General features: G+C 36.7%; 1 protein-coding gene across 3 annotated transcripts in view; it reads left to right on the top strand.

The window, feature by feature from the left end:
* Positions 1–20043, top strand: part of COL21A1 (collagen type XXI alpha 1 chain) — a 191111-nt gene that overhangs the window by 92432 nt on the left and 78636 nt on the right. For all 3 annotated transcript variants that reach the window (XM_032299751.1, XM_032299750.1, XM_032299752.1), the window contains 2 exons: positions 14230–14283; positions 14386–14439. In XM_032299751.1, the coding sequence (XP_032155642.1) occupies positions 14230–14283; positions 14386–14439 (108 nt within the window). The remainder of the gene's footprint in view (positions 1–14229; positions 14284–14385; positions 14440–20043) is intronic.

Genomic DNA, 20043 nt, shown 5'->3' with positions numbered 1-20043 from the left:
AATACATTTCACACACTGATATCATCTGCTGATGCCTCATAATGACACAGAGCTCCCTGACAGCACTATTAAATTATTTATGCCTTCTTTTTAGTGATACAAAATCCCGGGCAATGTTTGGAGGTGAGTGCTGAGCAGGCCTTCCACAAGCTATCAGCCCTTGGTTTTCTTAGTTTAAAAAAAAGTCTTCCCATGCATGCGGTACTGGAGGTGAGTTATTGTTGGCCTGATACGATGCTCATGGATATTACTCTATGATGCTGACTAAAGTTATAATAGACTTGCCTCATCTCATTCAGTGCATGCGTGTGTTTTGGTGCCTGTGTGTATGATTTTACACATAGATCGTCATGGTAGTGTCTGATAGTAGTCTCAAAGAAAAATGCAGCTGTGAGAGGAAGAATAATGGTTCCTCAAAAATGTCCACGTCCTAATCTTTAAGACCGGTAAATGTGTTGCTTTACATGCAAAAGGGACTTTGCAGATATCATTAATTTAACGTTCTTGAGATGGGAGATTGTCCTGGATTATCTGGGTAGCCAGATATAATCACAAAGGTCTTTGTGAAAGCGAGGCAGGAGTGTCTTAGTCAGAGAAAGAGAGTCAGTTATGGAAGCAGAAAACACAGTGAGGCAATCATGAGTCCAGGAATGATGGTAGCCTCTAGAAGTTGGAAAAGGGTAGCTCTCCTTGAGCTTCTACAAGGAATGCATTTTGGCTGACACCTTAATTGTATCTAAGATTCCTTTCAGACTTCTGGCCTCTGAAACTGTAAGGTAATGAATTGTTGTTTTAAGCCACTATGTTTGGTGTAATTTGTTACAGCAGCAGTAGGAAACTGATGTATCAGCCCAAATCCTGTCTTCCCAAAGGTATGACTTTTTCTTAAATATCCAGCCCCTTCCCCTAGTCTCCCATTCTCCCCCACATTTCATTGCCTCTACAGGGGATGTGAGGTTGGGTGGTCAGGCAGGAAGAACAAGCAAGCCTGGGAGCCAAAACAGCTGAGGGTCATTAGTACGTGTTCAAGGCCAGGACCCAGTGGGAGTGAGAAGGTGTGGGTGGGGCCTCTGGCTTGGCTATTGGAGCCATCTGGACCAAGGAAACTTGGATGGAACAATTTGAAGGGAATTCTGCTTTGTTTGGACTTGTTTCTGTGCAACCCCCCTCAATAAGCAATTTGAATCTCTTACACACATTATAACCAGGCCAAGCCAACTGAAACTTTAAATAGGAAATTATTCCACTCTGGAGAAATACTAATTTTCATAAGGAAAGTGCCTTCAACCAAAATTTAAGAGCTATTTCAGATCCTTCTATTTCTTTCTCAGTTTTCTGTCAGTTAAATAATCTCTATATCACAGTGTCTGAACAAATTATTGTTTTACTATTTTAACACTACAAAAGAGGTAGGGGAAATATTTATATATCCTGCCAGGTAATTCAGAAAAGTACAACTACTAAAGGCGTTGTACAGATATGGCATTGATTTGTTAAAGAAGGCCATATATGGAAATAGCACTAGCTTATGATTTTATAGGAGTTTATATTTTTACAGTGCTCATTTCTCTTTTCTGTTATCATTAGTTACTCTCTATGAAGTAAAGTACTTTACTGAAGCAAAAGCCCAAGCTGGTCATTGGAGAGATCTGGGGTTGTTTAACTCTTTGTTGAGTAAAGCTGCTTTGCTGTTATGGGCCTCAGTTTTTTCATCTGGAAAATGAGAAAATGTTTCCAGATGAGGCCCAGGTTCCCTCTAATCTGATATTCTAAGATCCCGTGGGCTGGGTGCAGTGGCTCACGCCTATAATTCCAGCACTTTGTGAGGCTAAGGTGGATGGATTACAAAGTCAGGAGATCGATAACATCCTGAACAACATGGTGAAGCCCTGTCTCTGCAAAAAATACAAAAATGAGCTGGGTGTAGTGGCGTGAAAGCCAAACTCATGACATTGGCCTGAAGAATGAGGATTACTACTTGGGAAGCTGAGGCATGAGACTCGCTTAAACCCAGGAGGCAGAGGTTGCAGTGAGCCAAGATCATGCCACTGCATTCTAGTCTGGTGACAGAGCAAGACATGTCCTCAGAAAAAAAAAAAAAAATTCCATGAAGTCCATTATATTTGCTAAGAGAGAAGTAGACTAAGCTGTGGAATTCTAGAGATGATTTTCTGTATTAATGGTCTTAGGAGTGAATTGGGAAAACTGACAGTTCACTGCTACCAATGTACAAAGGAGTGGGTTGGTCACCAGGTCACAGTTGGAGATTCAGTTCCCCCCAACACCTTGCCCCTTTAATGTGCCTCTGCAGTGCACTAGGGGTGCCCACAGGGGCCAGCCTTCTGTGGAGGATTGAATCTCATAGAAATAAATAGCAGTCATCACAGGTAGGGAATTTCAAAGTCACATGACTGAACAAACCACAAAAATATAAAGTACTAGTTGGGAGAAGGTTAATAGGAAATAAATTTGGATAAGGAAGAAGGAGAAGGAAGGGAAGATGGCATAGAGTTCTTTAGGCCATTGTCATGAGTTTGCCTTTCAGTTGGAGTGAGCGATGGAGTAACTGGAGTAGAAAACTGGTGTGATTTAACTTATTTTAAAAAGAAATTACTTTGGCTTCTGAGTTGAGAGTAGATTTTAGGGACATGAGGGCAAACACAGAAAGAGAAGTCAGGAGGCTCTTATAATAATTCATGGGTGAGATGATGGCAGGTAGGGTCAGAGTGATAGCGGTGAGGTGAAGAGAACTGCCTACATTTTGGGGATATTTTGAATTTTGAGATGAAAGGACTTGCTGATCTATTGGATATGGGTTTGTGAGTAAGAGAGAAATCAAAGGGGACACTATGGATTCGTGCGAGAATGGAGGAGATAGAATTTGGTGAGGAAAATCAGGAGTGTGGTTTTCGCTATGTTAAATTTATATGTTAGACATTCAAGTAGAAATTTTAGGTAGGCAGTTGAATATGAAAGCCTGACATTTAGGGTGGGTTCTTTTCTTGTGAAGTATCTTTTCTTCTCCTTTGCCAATTTTCTATAGGAGTGAGGGTATATTTCATATGGACCAATAAGATCTTGTGCATTAAGATAATTCATTCTTTGCTCTATATGGTGTAAATGTTTCACCTGACTACTCATTTGGTTTATAATTTTAATTTTTAGAAATGTAAGATTTCCCCAAAATGCAATGTTTTCTTTTTTTATTAGTTCCAGTGCTATTTTTCTTTAGCATTAAATACTAATGTATGTTAATTTTGTTTATTATGATTTTTAATGACTTAAGTCTTGATTTCATCAGAAATTTATTTTTGTATTTGAGGTAATATGAAGATCCAAAAAGATTTGGAGAATGTAGAAAATGAGCTATTTATAGCGAAATTCAACTGGAATAAATGTATCGGTCTAGTCTTTGAGATGTTATTTAATCTTGGTGAAAAGCGGATTAAAATAGGGCTGCCTAAAAGGCTGATGCAACTTTTTGCCATAGTTTGTAAATCCATAACATCTATGTTGAGAGAGATGACAGTCCTGCCTCTGGAGTATTAGATTTGGGCTAGAACTCTTCACTTGAGGGACATGGAGAAACTGGAATTCATTCAGAAGAGTGTAACTTGGAGTGAGTGAGAACCCAGAAGGCAGCCTGAGAGGGAGGATTCACCAAACTTCAGGTATAATCCAAACAAGAGATGCTATTTTCAAGTATTCACAAATGATGATAGAGAATAGGAGGATGGGGTGGACAAACAGTTCTCAGGCTTGCAGACTACACTTGTTTAGGGTGAATAATTAATACAGCAAGTAAGGCCTATGAGATAAGCTTATTTATTATGCTTTCCTCCTTCCAGACCCTTAACTGAATGTGGTGCCAGTTGTGGAACTCAACAGTTTAAAAGCTGTGAGGAATTTGGGGCTGAGTGCCATGAAGATTAAAGAATTGGAAAATGGAATACAACTGGATAAAGGCCAAAGAAATGGCTATTATTTAGCTTGAAGAAAAGAATTGCAAGAGATGGCTTAGCTGTGAAGTGTATGAAACACATTCTAAATAGAACAGTTTCTACCTGAACTCCCACTTCAGTTTGAGCTCCTTGGCAAACAGATTTATTCATTTAGGTTATGTGGTCCCTATTCTTTTCTTTTCTTTCTTCTCTTGAGTCTCACTAATAAGCTAAAATAGGAACCATTTACCTCAAATGAACTATCCTACACTTGGGCAGTTTATCTTTTTTTTTTCTGTAATAAAATCTTATTTGAAACTATGTCTTCATAAGGCTTTTCTAGAGAAAGCTTTAAGCTTGGTGAAAAGGGATCACTGTACGAAATGTGGCTGCCTAAGTGGCTGACACAATGTTTGGCATAGTTAGTGCATATGTGACATCGGTATTGAAAGAGATGACAGTCCTGCTTGTGGAGTGTTGGATTTGGTTTGGGATTCCACATTTGAGGGGCATGCAGGAACTGGAATTCATTCAGAAGAGCATCACTGGGAATATGTACAACTTGGAAGACAGCCTATGAGGGAGGGCTTACTGAACTTAGAGCATAAGCCAAACAAGAGATACTATTTTCAAATAGTCAAGAATGATGGTAGAGAAGAACAGGACAGGGAGGAAAAACTAGCTCTCAGCCTTGCAGCGCACCCTTGGCAGGGGGTAATTGGTTAGTAAAATGAGCAGGACCTATGAGATGAGCCTGACCAACTAACTCATTTTTCTTCAACATTCTCCTTCTAGGAGGATCATATGTAGATTATTCCATGTTTATCTCACATGTCTCTTAAATAGATTACTTAGATATGTATTATAGGTAATATATACAATAATGTTTGTAGACATTACATATATACACACTAATGTTACTTATATATTAAATTCTTCAAAGAATTGGTCAGTGACGCATCTAACATCTGTGATTTTAAAGATAAGTTTGTGCATATGAATGTCGGGCTGTTTCTACTATTAGAGTTCTCGGTAGTGATGACTGGTTGAACTCAATAATTATTGATTTGTTTGTTTATTTACTCTGTCATTTACTCATTCATATACCTATACTTGTAGGGTGTTTACTGTATTTCTGGTACTCTTCTGGTCTAGGGTTATAGCAATAAACAAAACAGAAAAAAGAAAAAGCGAAAAACAACCCTCTTGTCATTTTGAAGCTCACATTGCGTTGGGGAGAAACTAGTAATAAATACACACACACAACATCAGATGGTGTTAAGTACTATGGAAAAAATGTAGCAGGACAGCAAGACAGGAAATGTGGTTAGCTATTGATCACCTCTCTTTGAATATGAAAAGCATAATTACTAGAGATTTAGGTTGGGAAGTAAGAATTACTAAAGATGGTTTAAGTTACTTTAAAAAGTTGCACAATCTCCTTTTGAAATAAGCTTAGTATAAATTTAAGTGTAACCTAACTCAGGGAATGAGGCAGTTTACCAAACGTTACTTAAATTCTCTGAATTTAGGTTCCTAGCTCTATCTGCAAAGATTATTTGTCAAAGGTAAGCAGTCTTTTTATTTATGTGCTTAGCTTAAGGCAAATATTATAGGAAACTGGGTGATGTTGCTCTATATTTGTCTATCCCCTATTTACCTTCCCTATAAGAGGGAGGGTTAGATTTAGGCAAAATCTCATTTATAGTTAATGTAGTTTTCTTTAATTTGAAGTAGAAATGTTGTTTACTTCACAGTAGCTTATAACTTCTCATTGTCCAGCAGGAATTATTTATGTTAATCCATAAAATATTTTTTATTTTTGTGTGACTTAATATTTTACAACCAATTAAAATACACTTTCCTCTAGAGTCCCCTCTTAGTCAGTGATATCATTAGCTACACTCACTGCATAGTCCAGAAACCTACCTTGGCATCATTTCACAACTCCAAATTGCCTCCCATAACCCATCATTAGGTTAGACTAAATATATCTTGAGTGGAGTTGGTTGTACCTACTATTCTCTACCCCCTTCAGGAACCTCCCACCTAGTCTTCATGCTTTCTCCTGCCATTTCTTTATTTTAAATTATACTTTAAGTTCTGGGGTACATGTTCAGATCTTGCAGAATTGTTACATAGGTATACACATGCCATTGTGGTTTGCTACAACCATCCCCCCTTCACCTACATTAGATATTTCTTCTAATGTTATCCCTCTCCAACCTCCCAGCCCCCTGCTACCACTCTGCCAGCCCCCCCCCCCCAAACAGACCCCAGTGTGTGATGTTCCCCTCCCTATGTCCATGTGTTCTTATTGTTCAACACCCACTTATGAGTGAGAACGTGTGGTGTTTGGTTTTCTGTTCTTGTGTCAGTTTGCTGAGAATATTGGTTTCCAGATTCATACCTGTCCCTGCAAAGGACATGAACTCATCTTTTTTTATGGCTGCTTAGTATTCCATGGTGTATATGTGTCACATTTTCTTTATCCAGTCTATCCTTGATGGGCATTTGGGTTGGTTTCAAGTCTTTGCTATTGTAAACAGTGCTGCAATAAACATATGTGTGCATGTGTCTTTATAATAGAACAATTTATAATCCTTTGGGTATATACCCAGTAATAGGATTGCTGTGTCAAATGATATTTCTGTTTCTAGATCGTTGAGGAATTGCCACACTGCCTTCCACAATGGTTGCACTAATTTACACTCCCACCAACAGTGTAAAAGTGTTTCTATTTCTCCACATCCTCTCCAGCATCTGTTGTCTCCAGATTTTTTAATGATCGCCATTCTAACTGTCGTGACATGATATTTCAGTGTGGTTTTGATTTGCATTTCTCTAATGACCAGTGATGATGAGCGTATTTTCATGTTTGTTGGCTGCATAAATGTCTTCTTTTTTTTTTAATTGTACTCTAGGTTCTGGCGTACATGTGCAGATCATCCGAGATTGTTGCATAGGTACATACATGGCAATGTGGTTTGCTGCCTCCATCCCTCTGTCACCAATATCTGGCATTTCTCCCCATGTTATCCCTCCCCAACCTGCCTACCCCTTGCTGTCCCTCCCCTAGTACCCGCCAACAGACCCCAGTGTCTGATGCTCCCCTCCCTGTGTCCATGTGTTCTCATTGTTCAACACCCGCCTATGAGTAAAAATATGTGGTGTGTGATTTTCCTGTGTTAGTTTACTGAGAATGATGGTTTCCAGATTCAACAATGTCCCTACAAAGGACACAAACTCATCCTTTTTTATGGCTGCATAGTATTCCATGGTGTGTATGTGCCACATTCTCTTGTCCAGTCTATCATCCATGGGCATTTGGGTTGTTTCCAGGTATTGTTTACACGTACTCTTTACAACTTTGCTATTGTGAACAGTGCCGCAATGAACATATGGGTGTGCGTGTCTTTATAATAAAATGATTTATAATCCTTTGGGTATATACCCAGTAATGGGATTGCTGGGTCAAATGGAATTTCTATTTCTAGGTCCTTGGGGAGTCACCACACCGTCTTCCACAGGGGCTGAACTAATTTACACTCCCACCAACAGTGTAAAGTTTTCCTATTTCTCTACATCCTCTCCAGCACCTGTTGTCTCCAGATTTTTTAATGATCGCCATTCTAACTGTTGTGAGATGATATCTCAATGTGGTTTTGATTTGCATTTCTCTAATGACCAGTGATGATGAGTCTTTTTTCATGTGTTTGTTGGCCTTATATATGTCTTCTTTTGAAAAGTGTCTGTTCATATCCTTTGCCCACTTTTGGATGGATTTTTTTGTTTTTTTCTTGTAAATCTGTTTTAGTTCTTTGTAGATATCCTTTCTCAGATGAGTAGATTACAAAAATTTTTTCCCATTCTGTTGGATGCCGGTTTACTCTAATGATTGTTTCTTTTGTACAGAAGCTCTGGAGTTTAATTAAATTCCATTTGTCTATTTTGGCTTTTGTTGCCAATACTTTTGGCGTTTTAGTCATGAAGTCCTTGCCTATGCCTATGTCCTGAATGGTTTTGCCTAGGTTTTCTTCTAGGGTTTTTATGGTATTTGGTCTTACATTTAAGTCTTTAATGCATCTGGAGTTAATTTTAGTGTAAGTTGTCAGGAAGGGGTCCAGTTTCAGCTTACTGCACATGGCTAGCCAGTTTTCCCAGCACCATTTATTATACAGGGAATCCTTTCCCCATTGCTTGTTTTTATCAGGTTTGTCAAAGATCAGATGGTTGTAGATGTGGGGCATTATTGCTGAGGCCTCCGTTGTGTTCCATTTGTCTGTATCTCTGTTTTGGTACTAGTATCATGCTGTTTTGATTACTGTAGCCTTGTAGTATAGTTTGAAGTCAGGTGGCATGATGCCTCCAGCTTTGTTCTTTATGCTTAGGATTGTCTTGGCTATGCGGGCTCTCTTTTGGTTCCATATGAAGTTTAACATGATATTTTCCAGTTCTGTGAAGAAGGTCATTGGTAGCTTGTTGGGGTTAGCATTGAATCTGTAAATTACTTTGGGTGGTATGGCCATTTTCACAATATTGATTCTTCCTAACCATGAGCATGGAAAGTTTTTCCATCTGTTTGTGTCCTCTCTTATTTCGTTGAGCAGTGGTTTGTAGTTCTCCTTGAAGAGGTCCTCTACATCCTTTGGTCATTGTATTCCTAGGTATTTTGTTCTCTTTGTAGCAATCGTGAATGGCAGTTCGCTCTTGATTTGGCTCTCCTTTAGTCTGTTGTTGGTATATAGGAATGCTTGTGATTTCTGCACATTAATTTTGTATCTTGAAACTTTGCTGAAGTTGCTTATCAGTTTAAGGAGATTTTGGGCTGAGACGATGGCATCTTCTAAATATACAATCATGTCAACTGTAAATAGAGAAAATTTGACTTCCTTCTTTCCTAATTGAATACCCTTTACTTCTTTTTCTTGCCTGATTGCTCTGGCTAGAACTTCCAATGCTATATTGAATAGGAATGGTGAGAGAGGGCATCCTTGTCTAGTGCCAGATTTCAAAGGGAATGCTTCCAGTTTTTGCCCATTCAGTTTGATATTGGCTGTGGGTTTGTCATAAATGGCTTTTATTATTTTGAGATACGTCCCAATGATACCTAGTTTATTGAGAGTTTTTAGAATAAAGAGTTGAATTTTGTCGAAGGCCTTCTCTGCATCTATTGAGATGATCATGTGTTTTTTGTCTTTGGTTCTGTTTATGTGGTGGATTATCATTATAGACTTGTGTATGTTGAACCAGCCTTGCATCCCCAGGATGAAGCAGATGTCTTCTTTGAAAAGTGCCTGTTCATATCCTTCACCCACTTTTTGATGGGGTTATGTTTTTTCTTGAAAATTTTTTAGTTCTTTGTAGATTCTGGATATTAGCCCTTTGTTAGATGGGTGGCTTGCCACCCAAAATTTTTTCCCATTTTGTTGGTTGCTGGTTCACTTTAATGATTGTTTCTTTTGCTGTGCAGAAGCACTTAAGTTTAATTAGATCCCTTTTGTCTATTTTGGCTTTTGTTGCCATTGCTTTTGGTGTTTTAGTCATGAAGTCCTTGCCTATGCCTACGTCCTGAATAGTATTGCCTATGTTTTCTTCCAGGGTTTTTATCGTGTTAGGTATTACATTTAAATCTTTATTCCATCTGGAGTTAATTTTTGTTTAAGGTGTAAGGAATGGGTCCAGTTTCAGCTTTCTGCACATGGTTAGTCAGTTTTTCCTGCCACTTCTAATCCATCTTCCACAGTAAAGCAAGTGATCTTTTCAGAGTACACATCTAATTGTATGACTTCCTGGTTTGTACGACTTTAGTGGCTTACATAAAGGTCAGTGTCCTTTGTAAGACCCACAAGCCGTGCAGGTAACCTCCAGTGTACCTTTCTGATATGTTTTTCAGCTGAATTCCCCTTGTTCTCTCTCTTTTGGCTCTGTGGATATGGTATATCTTTTCCTGATGCATGGCATACAGGAGGAATTACTCTTAGGCATTGTGCTTTCTTTAGCATTCCTTTGTCTCTTAGAAAATCTTGTCCCAACTGCTTGCCCTTCACCTCCTATAGCCGTGTAGTTTTTTCTTAACACTTAGCTCAGGTGTAATTTTACATATATTATTGTAACATATTAGTGAAATAATTTGAGCAATCAGTAAAAGTGTATAAACCACTTGACTAATACTTGGGTTAGGTAGCAAACTGGTTTCTGTATTAGTTCTATATAGCATGGGAGAGATTTTATGAATTTGCTTGAAATTTAATTGCATAGCGCTATAAAGCCTGCCAACAACTAGAAGATTCCATAGTGGACATTAAAAGTATACACTTGATTTTGGTTACCTAGTTATGTGGGCTGTGTACCCAAGAGAATCGGTTGGAATTTTGGAAATCTTTGAAGAAAACTTTTTAATGGAATAAATTTTAAATCAGATTCTTACATTTTTAAAAGCAGAGTGACATCCAAAATTATTTCCTTGGAATTTATTCTGATTTTTAAGTTAGAGTATTTAAAGGAAAGTAGTGTCTCTACCCTCCTTACTTTGAAAAAAATGTATGTATTTAGATTGGCAGAATATTTTATGACATGATTAGAATTGAGTACAGAAGAATTGGTGACCCTTGCACATTTGGGGATTTTATTTCCTTAATTTCCATTTCAATGCTATACATCTTTCCTGGAGCTTTGTTACTATGAATCATGGAATAAAATTAAGTTGATTCTGTATTCTTTTCTTCAACCCTACAATTTGGCAGTGAGAATATTTTTTTCCCTAAAAAATGACTCATTTATAAAGAGGTTTTCTGTGAACATGGAAAAGACTTAAATACTGTCAGAAATCTTGCAGATGGCAGTAGGGTGGATATTTGGACCTGCTAATAAATGCAAAATGGCAAAATTCATATTGACCAGTATTAACCAGTCAAAGATTATAGGAAAGTTACAGTTCTAAAATGAGACATGAAATGTGTGTTCTGAAAAATAAGAACTCAGTAAAGTATATGAAAAGCTTATTTTTTTGCTTTTATTTTAAGGTATTTTTCATTCTTTAAGGTTGACCCGGCTATGAGTCAACCAATGTTTTATTTCTTTTTCCTCTTGGAAATTGTTCTGTGTTGTAATATTCCCCCTTTTAATCTTTATTTTCCTGGTTTTTAGTCCAAAATTTGTTTTCTGAATTTCATTCTCTTTCTTCTGGGGTTTTGCCCTAGGATTCCCCCAGCTTGGATGTCGTTTGGTTTTCTTTATTTTGTTACTAAGCATATTTCCTCTAGCTTCTAAAACAACATTTGCATTTCTTTCTGCAATTAGTATTTTAAGAATGCATTTAATTGTAACCTTAAAAATATACGTATCATAACATTCTCAAATTCTGAGAAGTACTTATTATTCTTATACTGTAATATAAGAAAGAGAGCCATTATGAAATACACCGCGGCCATGTTTGCATGTTTAGCATTAGGTCTGTATAACGCTGCAAAGGGTTAAATTCTCAAAGTACTAATGGTGGCTGATAAGGCTGTTGAATAACATTCTGCAGAAGTATTCTTGAGGTTTTGTACAATAGTCATTGAGTCTGAAGAAAAGAAAGAAACTCACATTTATTGAGTACCTAATATCCGCCAGAATCTTCACCTGTGACTCCATTTGTTTCTTTTCAAAAGTGAAGTGGATGATAATATCAGTTTATGGTAAGAAACTAAGCCTTTACTAGGCAAAGTGATTTAGCCAAAATCTCATAGAAAGTAAAAGGAAGAGCAAAAAGTCAGGGCAAGGTCTTTTCCAATTTCAAATTCATCGTCTTTCCACTTCACTGTGTTGCCTCCCAGGATTTGGGGATTGATGACTCTGCCTGAGGTCACATTATGAGTCAGAGGTAAGTTGGAAACACAGTTAGGGCATCTCCATGTTGTTTTAATCTGTAAAATGCAGTGTGTCCTCTATAACAAACACATCAACTTTTTCGAAGAGGAGAGACAGCATAGCAGCATTTACTCTTTTATGAAAGATTAATTTTCTTAAAAACGTAGTAAGGCAGATATGACATCTGGCTTAACTTTTGAAAAACTGTAAAAGAAAAATAATTCATTAAATGTGAACTTTGTAGATGATCACCATTTTGATCAATAGCCAATTTCCATGGTAACTTTCTTTTGAGGAATTTTATGAACATTCCTTTTCTCTGGGTACTCAGATTTCTAAACAATTTAAAAATAGTCTTGTAAAATGGATTTCTTTGAATCCAATGAGTCTATCTACAATGATCAGATCTGACCCACCATGAAGCCCTTTCTGATAGAGAATGTTCCCACTGGCTCTATGAACTTACTAGCTGTGTAACTTTGGGCCAGTTACTTAACTTCTGTGCCCTAGTTTCCTCATCTGAAAAAAAGATAATTTAGAACCTATATTATAGAGTGGTTGTAAGGAGGAAAGTGAATTCTAGATTTGTTAATTGCTATCAGTGACAGAGTTGAGCTTGAATTCCAGGCCTATCTGATTCCACAGTGGCTGAGGGAAGGAGATTCAGTGATAACTAGAGTAGTAGACATACAGGACTGAGCAAGGTCTGTGCAAATTGAATTTCTTCTTTCTTTTGAGTAATCTTGAGAACAGGAAACATGAGATTACTAAATGTTTGCATTTTGTCCTGAAAACTGCCCAAACATAACATGATTCTTTGAGGAAAGATTTTTTTTTTTTTTACACATTTGTGTATAGCGTTGATGACTTTAAACGATTCCAATCAATGTTTTATCAGCAGCAGTGTGCCAAACAGTGTGTTTATTGCCAAAAATACAGAAATGAATTAAATCTGGTCTTTTATCTCAAGGGGACTCAAAACCCCGTGATGGAGACAGTGCTAGTCTAGCAGATGATAGGTTGGAAAAATGCACATTGTTTTGTCTGGAGTATGGAGAGGTTGATAATCAGACTCACTGTTCCCTGATGGGGTGCAATGGTTAAGGATTGGGCAAAGGGACTCAAGAAAAAAGTGTGAATCTGAGAAGTTATGGAGAAATCATTGCAATATATTCTTTGAAGAACTGAGTAGAGTATGAAGGAAAGGATGATGGTTGGTGATAAAAATTGTATAGTCATTGTCATTCTGGAAGTAGCTGAGAAGGCACTTTACACAATAGAAAATGTAAGTGCATGTAAAAGGAGAAAAACAATAACCTAAGACTGATCTTTCAGAGACAACTCGTTATTACTAGAGGTAGCAAAGAATATTAGAAAGCATATTTGAAAATGTGAATAGAAAAACAGGGAATTATTATGTCTCTAAAACAGTTAAAAATATATTGACAGGTGAGTGGATGAATGTGAAGACCAATGCAGACACCCATGAATAGCCACATAGAAATGAAGCTTTTAGATTTATGAATGAAGATGTAATTGGAAACATTAATGAGATCTGTGTTAACATAGTTGACAATGAAGACTCGTACATAAACAGTAAGATCTAAGAAAAATGGAACCTGAATAGAGAATATGAGAAAGATGGAATTTGATAGTGCTTATTATGTTTGTAGGTACCAGATGGTAGTCCATTAACCTGACAGTGAGCCCTAAGAAAACTAGATGAATGTTTAGGGCCTACAAGTTAATTTGGAGACTTTAGCTGCCATGTACTAAACGAACAATAAGTATTTGCCTCTGTCTAAAAAAATTGCGCTATTTTACTGAAGTTCCAGTTTTTGTGAAGGGATGTCTAAGAAGCAGTGGAGATGAGAGTGACTTCTCTCTTTCCTCTCCCCTAAGCAAACAGCCCAGCCTTGGGGGACCATAGGGCTTATGTTGCAACTACCTTCTTGCATTTAACATCAGCAGCTTTCTAAAATGAGTAATCTAAAGACTGAAGAATAGCATTAATCAAGGGTTAATTTATTCTAGGGATTAACTCAGATGGCCATTAATTAGTTTATTAATATATACGTATTTGTTTAATCCTCCAATCTCTTGAGGTGTTTCTCTCTTGGGTATGTTGAATATGTTTCTAGTAAATCCAGTGCATTTCTTAAGAAAGAAGGAAAATTAAATCTCCTCTTAATATTTTCTAAATATTTTTATTAATCTACAAATATTTAGGACTCTATATACTTTTTAAAGAATATCAAAGGGCATAAAGATCAAAGGGTATGCATTCCTTATTAAGCATTTAACACTGTGTTATTTTGGAGCTGTCTGTAAGTGAAGTTTTAGGTGGGGGAAACAAGAGTGAATTCCAAAACAGAGAACTTCTCTTGGTGAATATAATGAAATATTAATTTTTAATTTTTAAATTTTTCTTTAGGGACATCAGGGAATTGCAGGGACACCAGGTGTTCCAGGAACTCAAGGAATACAAGTATGTGATCCATTTATACATTTTTTATACAAATTTTATAAATTTTATTTTTAGTGAACTGCAAACTATTATTAACAAAATTTTATTTTGTGGTTAATTTAGGGAGCTCGAGGACTACCAGGTTACAAAGGAGAACCAGGAAGAGATGGTGACAAGGTAAACACACACACAAATGCAATCAGTGGTTTTAATTCCTCAAAGATAAAGGACGTTAGCTATGATGGCTTCCATTCAGTGGTCTTCACCTTTGTGACTTCTAAGATTTGTGGGCTCAGAAATTTGTCAGTGGCTATTAGCCAATAAAGCTTATAGAAAGCTTTTATCAATAGATAAAGGAAGTCATCACTGACCACTGTCAAATGAAATAGACATTGGTATTGCCCTATGCCATGTTCTGTCCCTGTGGTTAAGCTCCACAGGGAGCTACCTTCTTAGAGGGGAGTCAGCTATGTGAAAAAAATGTGTTATCATGTTAGCCTCAGATAGCCCAATACCCAAGGGACCATCTCCACAATAGGTATCTATCTGGTATGTGGCCTATTGGCTCAGCCTTAATGGACTTCACCCTTAGGGCTTCAATGAATACAGATAACATTTCTATTACTGACTTTTTTTTTTTTTTTTTAACAACTCTGAGATTCTCCAAGCTTCCTGTGAAGTATATGTTCATTAAATATGCTAGTACTTTCTCATGGATCCAATCAGCACCTACTGGTGGCTAGTCTATGGCCAAGATGCCCAGTTATATTTGTTCAGATCCCCATGTTGATTTGTTAGGTTAATTCTTAAAATACAATCTTGTTTTCAAGTCTTTGAAGGCATTTTGATGTTTGCTTATGATAGAAACCTGTAGTAATTTTCTAACTGTCATCCTTGAAAAATTCTTGCGTTGTTAGAATTTACACATATACTAATGTGCACAGTATTCACATCTGAAACACTGATCTAGACTGTATCCATTTTATGATTGTATGCATGCTTATGTTGGTTGCAGAAAATTATAGCTGTTAAAAGTACCATCTCAAGTCCGATGGATCTGTTTCTTTCAAACTATTTGATGTGGAGCGAGTTGCTTAATGTCTCTGAATCTTATTTTGTTTATTTACAAAATGGGGATTTTTTAATAGGTTTATTGTGAGGGTTAAATGAGATAGTACATGAAAACTACACAGTATGGTTTCTGGAAGAGGGTTTTTCTTAAATAAGTGGTTCTTTTCGTGATTCTGTTTTGTTCATCAGGTAGCATGGTTGTAGTTGGGATGTAGCATAGGTTGGTCTGGCACTGTGTCTTGAGCAAGTCATGGCTGAGAGCATTGTCATCAGGGCAAATAGAACAGTGAGTGACTGGAAAAGAGGTAGAGAGAAAATGGTATAGGTAAAGGCAGAGTTATAAGGAGAATTAGAGGAGGTAAAGCAGAAGCAATAGTTGGTATAAATGCCAGAGAAGAAGTGTAAAATCCTTATTTCTACTAAGTGACCCCAGCCCTCCATGAGACTTTTAGCCACTAAACACTTTCTGCCAGTTTTAAATGTTGGAGGAATCTAGAGAGAGAGTAGGGAGGAGGCCAGGCCACAGGCATGGGACGTATCTTAAAGACTCATGCTTTGGAGGTGTCATAGGAAACAGTCCGACCTTCTTCAGGTGAAGGGGGATTGATTGCACTGGCAGGGTGGGGACACATTCTGAGGAGACCAGGTACCAGGCACCTACCTTCTAGTCTACAGGATTGTAGTTGTCTGTCTTCTCAGAAATAGCCTGATTTTGGAGAAGAAAGGTATGAAAACATATATGTTGGAATGAATGAATAAATAAACATATTATTTTCCTTTTGGTTGAGTGTTTTAATTTATATTTGACAGATAAAATTGTATATATTTTTCATGTACAACATTTAGTAAAGTATATATTGTGGAATGACTAAATCTAGCTAATTAATATATACGTATATATAAAACTCACATAAATATCATTTTTGTGGTGAGAACACTTTACATTCACTCTCTTAGAATTTTTCAATAATACAATAATATATAATATAATTAACCCTAGTCACCATATTGTACAAAAGATCTCTTGAACTTTCTCATAGCAAGCTTAAATTTTGTATCCTTTGGTCAATGTCTTCCCAATCCCCATCCTCCCATCCACCCCAGCCTCTGGTAACTACCCCTCTACTTTCTATTCCTATGAGATCACATTTTTCAGTTTTCACATATAAGTGAGATAATATGGTATTTGCCTTTTTGTGTCTGACTTATTTTGCTTAACAAAATGTCTTACATGTTCATTCATGTTAAAAATGTCGGGATTTCCTTCTTTTTTATAGCTGAGTAGTAGTCCATTGTGGATATGTACCACAATTTCTTTATCCATTCATCCATTGACAGAACTTAGGCTGACTCCATGTCCTGGCTACTGGGAATAGCGCGGCTATAAAGATGGGAGTGCAGGTATCTCTCCAACATACTGATTTTATTCTTTAGTTGAGTTTTACACACTATAGATAAAAAGGGGGATTTTATTTGTACATCTTAAAATAATGGAACTAAATTTTTATGGGAATAAATATTCCTTATTTTAAAATAATAGAATAATAATAGTTCTACTAGTGGCATCTTATGCTAACTACTTTATTGTTTGGGGTCATTGTGTTGTCTTTTAAATATAGGTGTGAATTTTACAGTGTCTTACATTCTATTGGATAAGATAAATAGGATGTATATTTATGCAAAGGTCTCTGTTCTCAGACCAGTCATGGCTTTTATTTAGAGTTGATTGTTTTCTGAAGTTCATTGTTGGGGTTAAACTCTGATCTGACAGAGTCATTGCGGGTCTAAAATCACCATGTGCTATCTTCCAAGTTTCCGCCTCACATTCCATGTGGCTTCTGGGAGTTCTCTGCCCAGACCTAAAATAATTTAGTAAGTTAATTGAAGGTTTTTCCTTGATTATTCCTTTATAATATGGTTCCTTGATTTTTGAAAATGAAGGGTTAAAAAACATATCACTGAGACGACTTTGACTTGTGGCAGTGCAAGATACTTTTCCAGGCATCACGCAGTGGCCTTTGAAAGATTGTTTCACACAATACTGTTCTCCATTAGGATATTTTCCCAGAATAATTTCCATTTTGTGGGTTTTCTCCGAAGACTCCTACCATAGGAATTTCCACTAAGATAATTGAAATTAGATGTGCTTTCTTGCTGACTTCAACATTTGTTCTTCACATATCGCACAACAGAATGTGTATAGACTTTGCAGCCTTTTTACAGCCCCCTCAATTTACAAAATCAAAGGAAAAGTTACTCAGCAAATAGTCTTCAATTGGTAACTCCTTTTATTACATGTTTTAAAGCTGTTCTTTGAAATCTAAAAAATGCTTTTAATACTTTAAAATACTTCCTCAATATTAAACTAATATTTAAATTATATGGAGAAATATTTTTTGCTAAAAGTTACATTAGGCTCTGCTGGTTAATGGTTATTTTTTGTTAAAACTTACATTAGGCTATGCAGGCTATCCTGATAGGTATTTATGAATTTTCAAATTGAATATGACACTTTTTATGGCAAATTCAATTTTAGAGATGTAGGAAATATGAGTTATTTATTTTTTAACTTATCCAGACTACAAATTCATGACTTGATTTTTCTGGGCTTTAGAAATAAAATGTCATAATTATATCTAAGGTATTATTATTATTGGACAAATTATAGATTTTATTTTCTTTGTTAGTACATTCAACTTTTAAGTGGTCCCTTCAAAACCGCACTTTCCCATTGTTCTCAGCACCCAGACTGGAGCATCATGTGATGGGTAAGACTTCCCTATCTGAATAAAGTTCCTTACATTTGGGCTTCAAACCTCAAAAAACTAAGTGCTTTTAGAGTGGTTTCTATTATAGAGTCAGTCATAACCAAGGAACTCCAATATATATTTTGAAAGAATATGGGTAAAAAAGGCAAGTGTTAAAACTTAGTATGTTAGTGGTATTACTTCCTTCCTTGAAGACCAAACAAGAATGAAAAAACAGAGAGAGAGTCTACCTGTATAATTTTCTGATAACACCATGCCTAAGCACTTGTGTGTGTGTGTGTGTGTGTGTGTGTGCACTCGCGTGTGCACATGCATGCATGTGTATGAGATTTGGGAGCTTAAAGCAGTTACAGATTATAGGCTTAGCTTTGAATTCAGACTGCTTGCCTCTCAAGTCACACTTCTTAATCTCTTTAAATCTGGTTTTTATCATCTGGAAAATGGAAGCCATAGTGTTACTTACTGCATAGGCTTTTTGTGAAGACTAAATGAGGGCATGCATGTGGTTGGCCTAAATGAAGTGCTATAAATTGGTGATAATAGTGACAATGATTATGATTTGTTATTGGGGCTGTCATTCTGGTGATTACTTAAGGCAAAATTTTTGAAACTGTCTTTGAGTTATTCTTTATCCTTCCTCTCTCTGTTGAAGTGCTGCATCTGAAACAATCAGAAATTCCCTAAATGTCTTCCCACTGTGTCTACCTTCTTACTTGTATATGTACCTGTACTCTGCCTTTCCTCCTCTTACTGTGGGTGAAGTGTCCATGTGTAGTCCACAGGCCTTTCTGCCACTCTGGACCCATCTTTCTTCATTACTTTGTGTTATTAACTAGCTCTTCTCTTTTCTAGTTAAATTTTCCCAATAACCTAGTGAATGATCCATTTGAAACCACCCAAACATCCCCACTTCCTCTACCACATAGCTTCCTTTACCTACCACGCCATTTCTTCGTTTCTCATTATAGTGCAAGTGCTCTAAAAGGTTTGCCTTTATTCTCTGCACATTTTTACTTCCATTTCTCTCTCTGACCCATTCTAGAAGGACTTCCATCCCAACCTTCTGCAGCATATTTAGATCACCAGTCTACCATCTTTGAAATCCGTTAGTCAGCATTTTTCAATGATTTCTTCTTGTCTTGCTGTATGTTTCCACAACATTTGACACTGTTGTCTACTCCCACCTTCTTGGGACAACTTCTTCTCTTAGCTTCTGGAGAAGAGAAGCTTCTCTAGAGAAGCTGCTCCTAGATTTTTCCTGGCTGTCACTAGTTACCTTTTCATGTTTTCTTGTTGGCTCTTTCTCCTCCTCCTCCACACATTCCCTAAATGTTGGGGTACCTCCAGGATTCAGCCCTGTCCTCTTACCTTTCCTCATTAAGAGATTTTATTATTGTAATATTAATAAGTATAAACATATATGAATATAAATGTATATATTAAATACATGCATATGTTTTATAATTATAGGAATAATAATTATTGATATGATTAATGTAGCAAATAATGACATACATATATGCACAATCTCTTTTCTAAAAAACATTTTGCTTCATCTGAATCTGGAGAAACTTGGAGTTGTTACAATCAAGGATTTTCAGAAAACAAGTTTCTCTACTTTTTATGGAAATGGTGGTACTTTTAGGTTGGTGGAAAAGTAATTGTATTTTTGGCCATCATTTTCAATGGCAAAAACTGCAATTTCCCTTTAAAAAGTTCTTTCCTCAGAGGCTTTTCTCCCCAAGCAGTACTAGCTCTGCCCTCCCTAAATATTCTCTGGTATTAGGCTTTGCTGAGTGTCTTCCTGTACACATGGTGCTGACTTATGTGTGCTCAGGTGTTAACTAATTCTGTGGCTGCTTTTGCAATCTTGATTCTCTCCTGATCTTTCAACCTTTTGTCTTGTAAAGCTATATAATGGATTTAGCATCTTAGATTATTA

Source organism: Sapajus apella, unplaced genomic scaffold (assembly GCF_009761245.1).
Source record: "Sapajus apella isolate SASKATOON/1434 unplaced genomic scaffold, GSC_monkey_1.0 scaffold41, whole genome shotgun sequence".
Classification (NCBI taxonomy): domain Eukaryota; kingdom Metazoa; phylum Chordata; class Mammalia; order Primates; family Cebidae; genus Sapajus; species Sapajus apella.
This window is presented reverse-complemented; position numbering and strand designations above follow the sequence as displayed.